We start from the raw sequence: 5,768 nt of genomic DNA, 5'->3' as shown, positions 1-5,768 counted from the left end.
CGGCCCGGTGGGGGGGGCCGGGGGCGCAGGCGGGCGTTAGCGGCTCCCGGCGCGAGCAGCCCTCGAGGAACGTCAGGAAGCCAGACGCCACGACGCAGCAGGTGCGCCCGCAGAAGGTGGGAGAGGAGCCCCGGGAAGGAGAACCTTCGGCAACGGGAGTGCCCAGTCAGGCCCCGGGGGGCGGCGCCGGCCTCCAGGGACAGCTCCCGCCTCCACCTCGCGTGGGCGCCCCACCCCGGGGGACAGGCGGGGACAGGCCTGTCACGAAGAGCCTCCGGAAGTCGCGTTTCCTGGGCTGGAAACAAGTTTCCACGTGGAGGGACCGGAGGGGTGCGGCTGGCTCCGTCGCTGGAGCGTGACTCCGGATCTCGGGTCGTGGGTTCCAGCCCCACGTTGGGTGTAGAATTACTTTAAAAAAGAGAAAGTAAAAAGGACCCGGAAATTCAAGGGGACAATTGTGCTCACAAAGCACATGACGGTGAGGCCTCAGGACAGGAGGAGAAGGTCCCAAAAGCTCTCGGAGAAAAGCAAAGTTACAGCACAGGACAGAGGACCCGAAGGTCACTGAACCTGTCCCACCAGCATTAGAACACGATGTGATAACTCCACAAAAAGGAAATGAACTTTAACCCAGAAATTTACACGCGGCCAGAGTCGAGCATGAAGGCTCCTGAAGGGCAAACCATCTTCAGACACATGTCTCAGAGACGCTGCCCTTGACAAGCCTTTCAAAGGAAGATGCCGGAAGGCGAGGGAAGAAGATTCATCCAGAAGATACACAGGATGCAGGCAAAAGAGGTCTCCAGAAGGGTTCGGAGGCGGCTCCGCGACGACAGCCATGCCACTGGTGTGGCCAGGGCAGGAAGGGGAGCGGGGAGGCCGGACGCCAGCAGCCGCGGTGCCCACGGCCAGGTGCTGGGCAGCCGTGGAGACTGGCTGACGAACCACTAACGGACGCCCAGAAAATCACGCAACCCGCCACCTGATGAGCAGAAGCCCAACGCAGACAGGAGCCCGGCCCCGGGGGCAGCACCTCCCGGGCCTCGGTAGAATCCAGCACATTCTGGAGCAATCCGCGGTCTGCTGGAAGGACAGGGGCAGGAACGTGGGCAGACGGCAGTGTCAGAGAGCTAAATTTCCACCTTTCTTAGGGGAAAACCATCTCTAGTGCCAAAAACATGAAGAAACAAAATAAACCCATTTACCAAGAAAGAGCAAAGGAAACCGTAGACGGGGCTGGGTGGGGCCGCCTCCCAGAAGCAGGTGGGAGAGGAGGGAGGGGAAGAGGAAGGCCCAAGGCGTCCTCACAGCCGAGATGGAAACGAACCAACCGGCAGTCTTCGCAAAGTCCTCGAAGCAAGGCTGGCGCGGGCACTCGGGGGGCGCAGGGAGTCCCCGAGAACCAGGACGCGGGGCACGCCGGTGGGAAGCCCCGCACACGCTCCCCGCTCTGCGGCCAGAGTGTGACCCTGGCGGCGTCGGGAGGACCCACCAGGCTCCGGGGGAGGGGCAGGCGGTGTGACGGGTGCACATGGGGAAGAGCTGATGGGGCGAGTGGAAGGGGCACCAGAGAACAGCCCCTGAGAAGAGCACGCACATGTGCACACACAGCACATGCGCACATACCGCACACACAGCACACGCTGCACACACAGCACACGCGCATGTACTACATACACCCACATGCGCACACACAGGACACGTGTGCACACTGCACACACCCATGCGCACACACTGAGCATGTGCACACACTGCACACCCCCACGTGCACACAGAACACACACACACTGCACACGCTGCACACCCCTGTGCGGACACACCCAACACGTGCACATGCTGCACACCCCGTGCGCACACACTGAGCACGTGCACACGCTGCACACCCCCACGTGCACACAGAACACACACACTGCACACGCTGCACACCCCTGTGCGGACACACCCAACACGTGCACACGCTGCACACCCCGTGCGCACACACGCACCTGCCTCTCGCAGTACGCCTTCATCAGCTTGCTCAGCGGCGTGTGTCTCTTGATCTTGAACTGGACGACGGAGCCGTCCTGCCCGGCCACTTTCAGGTTGATGTGGTCATTCTCGGTCTTCACCCCCTCCTGCAAAGACACAGAAAACTGGGTCTCAACACCACGTCTCCAACAGCCGCCGCTTTCACACGTGAGTCTGGGGTAACTGCCGGGGTTAAGACTCCAAGACTAACCTACATCTTCAAGTTCTCCGGCGACCCAGACTCACTCCCAGACTGACTGCTTCATTCTTACACAGAACTCGCTGCATCTGAGGGAAAGGAACCGTGGTGCCAATCTAAAGAGCTTCCAGATCCTAAACTCGCAGGGAAAACTCCTTAATAAACCTGGGAAAACCCCCAATCCATCTCTGTTACCAGGCTGCTCTTACAACACCTACTCACAGGTGGCACAGACTTCTACAGACCAGGAGAACCCTGAGCAGCGGGCCACTCGGGGGCGGCTGGGTCCCCGAGCCGTTGCCCAGAGCCGCGGGTGCAGGGAGCCGCCTCCCTTCTCTGGCACTGCTGGGGAAGATGGGAGTCGTTTACTTTGAACAAAATGATGAAGCCGGCCCGAGGCCTTTCGGAAAAAAAACGTTACTATCAACTGGCACACACCCCCATCTTTCTCCTGCACGTCCTGTGGGGGATCCGACCTCCATGAGGGCGGGAGCGGGGAGCAGGGCCGACCTGTGCCACCTCCACCTGCATGGCCGCTCCTCTTCCCCTCCCCCGCGGTGCCCGGGCACAAGGGCCGCTGGGGACTCGGGGCGGGGGCTCTGGGTGAGAAGCGGCCCCCGGACACAGGGCGCGGGCACCAAGGCCGAAGGTGGACCAGCTGGCGGCCGCCTCCTCCAGCACATGGGCTCCGCTGTGGGCGCGTGGGCAGTACAAGCAGGGTGTCCAAGATGGGGGACCCCCTCACCAAAGAGCACTCATTGAGCTGGTTTTTTCCCCAAATAAAGCCTTTAGTTTGGAATTTACAGAAAAGATGCAGAGCCAGGCCCCAGCTCTGCACCCCCTCCCCGCCCCCTCCCGTCAGCACCCCACGCCGCACCCATCTGGCCCCTGGGAAGCCAGCACTGGCGCAGGTTTCTAGGAACGAGCGCCAAGCCTTTCTGGCATTTCCCCAATCTCCCCACTAACGTCCTTTTCTGCTCTGGGATCTTCTCCAGGGCCCCACGTTCGTATCCATTTAGAGACGGGATTTTTTTCTATTTGTTTTGTGTTAAAACACACATAACATAAAATCTGTTTAACCACTGTAAGTCGGCACGAAATACATTCCTAACGCCCCACAACGTCCCCACATCCTCCCTCCTCCGAGGACGTGAGCTCTGTCCCAGTTAAGCCCTGGCTCCCCTCTCCCCAGCCCCCGCCTTTGTCTCGGGTTCTGACTCCTCTAGGGACCTCCTGTAAGCAGATTGGATCACACAGTGTCTGTCCTTTGTAGTGGCTGATGTCACACAGCATCACGTCCTCAGGTCAAACACGCTGGAGCAGGTGTCAGAATGTCCTTAAGGCTGAATACTATTCACTGTGCGCGGGGGACGTTTCGCTCACCCATCTGCCCGCAGACACTTGGGTGACTTCGCCATGAAGAACGCGGCAGTGAACGTGGGCGAACAAGGATTCTTGGAGTCCCTGCTTTCAGTGTTCTGGGGCGAATGCCCAGACGTGGGACGGCAGGGGCACGCGGTAGTTCTGTTTTTAGTTTTTTTAGGAGCGCCCACACTATTTCTCCGGTGTTTGCCCATAGTACCCTCCCGCCACGGGCGTCCCAACGGCCGCACAGCCTCACCAGACATGTGTGTGTGCGTTCTGACAGCGGCCACGCCGTGGGCGTGACGTGTGTCTCACTGGAGTCCTGACTTGCATTTCCCTATTAGCAGCACTGAGTACATTTCGTGTGCTTACTGGCCGTTTGTGGATCTTCTTGGGAGAAATGTCTATTTGAGAGCTTTGTCCATTTTTGAAGAGGGTTCTTTTCGTTGCTGTTTTTAAGAGTAATCGACATATTCTCGATATTAAGATGGTTTGCAAGTATACTTCCCCACTCTGTGGGTCGCTTCAGACTCTGTAGATGGTGTTTCTTGACGCACCCAATTTTTAATTTTCAAATAGCCCAGTTTGTCTTTTTCCTTCTGTTGCCGATGCCTGTGCGGTCACATCCAGAAGTCGTTGCCAAGTCCAATGTCAGGAAACTCTTGTCCTAGGTCTTCTCCTAAGAGTTTTATTGTTTTAGGTCTTACATTTAGGTGCTTGATCTATTTCCAGTTGCTTTTTTGTATATGGTGTGAGGTAAGAGACCAACTTCACTCTTCTGCGGATGGACAGAGAACACATTTGCTTTTTTACCAAAAAGATATCAACGCGTCAAAACAAGCAGATACAGGGCCTGGAACGCACACAAGCCATGGCCGTGGCTGCAAGTCCAGGTGGAGGAGCCAGGCAGGATCTCGGGGAGGACGCTGGGGCACCACCTCCCTCCAGGGCGGCTGGGAGCAGAGATGGTCCCGAGCCCGGCTCCCTGCTAATGGAGGAGCACTAAACAAACGGCCTGTCCCAGACGGCTGGTGAATTCCCGGGAGACAAGGAGTAAAAGAAAAGAAGCAATGACCTCGATTCACTAAGGTCGACCCTCTGCCCCCACCAGAGGGGACAGAGCCTGCCTTCCCAACTGACACCAAGGTTTTGCCCCACTGGGAGGGCGCCCCCCCCCCCCGCCAGGCTCGCAGCCGCAGCCCTGCCTCAGTTGAGAAGGGCGCCTGGGGGGCTCAGTTGGTTGAGCATCTGCCTCTCCATTACGGCTCAGGTCATGATCTCACGGTTTATGGGTTCGAATACCACGAATACCACGTCAGGCTCTGTGCTGACAGTGCAGAGCCTGCTTAGGATTCTCTCTCCCTCTCTCCCTGCCAGTCCCTCGCATGCTCTCAAAATGAATAAACGTTTTTTTCTTTAGAGTAGTAGTTGAAACAAGCTGATTCAGCTAGACTGGAACACAGAAGCTGACCACCTGACAGTCAGGTTTGAGCATGCGCACAGCGGCAGGCGGAGGCCCCGAGAGCCATGATCGCCTTCCCGTAAACAACCGACCTAACCCGGGAAACTGCTACAAAGGGAAAGACTCCGACCACATCAGGAACGAGAGGCTGTTCAGGACTGTGGCCTTTCCTCAAGTCACAGCGAGCTTCCACAAAGGCTCTGCCTCCTGTGAGTAGGAGGACGGGCTGGGCTCCCATCTCCACGCAGAGCGGCTACAATCTCCAGTACGAGGCTAATATCAGAAGAATCCTACATGCAAAGCATTCAGCTCATCTGATTTCCCACTTGGGCAAAAAAAACAGACCCCAAAAGTGCAGACCAAAATACGAGAGTAGTTAACATACGTCAGACTTTCCTAAGAACTGACTGCCAAGGCACCGAATTGAGGGGCGCATACCAGAAGCCCAAAAAGCACGGAGAGCACAAACGCAGAGGCAGAGGCGCGCGCTCGGAGGGCAGCGACCCAACGCGAAAGGTAAAGGGGAGGCGCACAGAGGAGACCGCGATGGGGAGGGCGGAGCGCACACCGAAGGACCCGACGGAGCGGTGGGCGGCGCACGCTCCCAAGACCCTGAAGAATACGCGAGGGCACACACCGGAGGGCGCAGCAGGATGGGCTGGCGCAGGCTCGCCGCGGGTCCCGAGCGCGCGCCCTCTCCGCGCCCGGCGAAGACCCAAGGGGGATCGTGCAGAC

General features: G+C 58.3%; 1 protein-coding gene across 2 annotated transcripts in view; it reads right to left on the bottom strand.

The window, feature by feature from the left end:
• SUMO3 (small ubiquitin like modifier 3) overlaps window positions 1-5,484 on the bottom strand; it is an 8,703-nt gene extending 3,219 nt beyond the window's left edge. Inside the window, exons 1-2 of one of the 2 annotated variants that reach the window (XM_029938814.1) lie at window positions 5,419-5,484; window positions 1,986-2,114 (exon numbers count right to left, since the gene is read on the bottom strand). In XM_029938814.1, the coding sequence (XP_029794674.1) occupies window positions 1,986-2,114; window positions 5,419-5,469 (180 nt within the window). In that variant the 5' untranslated portion in view covers window positions 5,470-5,484. Of the gene's footprint in view, window positions 1-1,985; window positions 2,115-3,436; window positions 3,515-5,418 lie in introns of those variants that run through there. The other variant, XM_029938813.1, reaches the window with a different exon arrangement.
• Window positions 5,485-5,768: the final 284 nt, after the last annotated feature.

The sequence above is a fragment of the Suricata suricatta genome, chromosome 5 (assembly GCF_006229205.1).
Source record: "Suricata suricatta isolate VVHF042 chromosome 5, meerkat_22Aug2017_6uvM2_HiC, whole genome shotgun sequence".
Lineage (NCBI taxonomy): Eukaryota > Metazoa > Chordata > Mammalia > Carnivora > Herpestidae > Suricata > Suricata suricatta.
The sequence above is the reverse complement of the archived record's forward strand: the minus strand, read 5'-3'. Positions and strand labels throughout refer to the sequence as shown.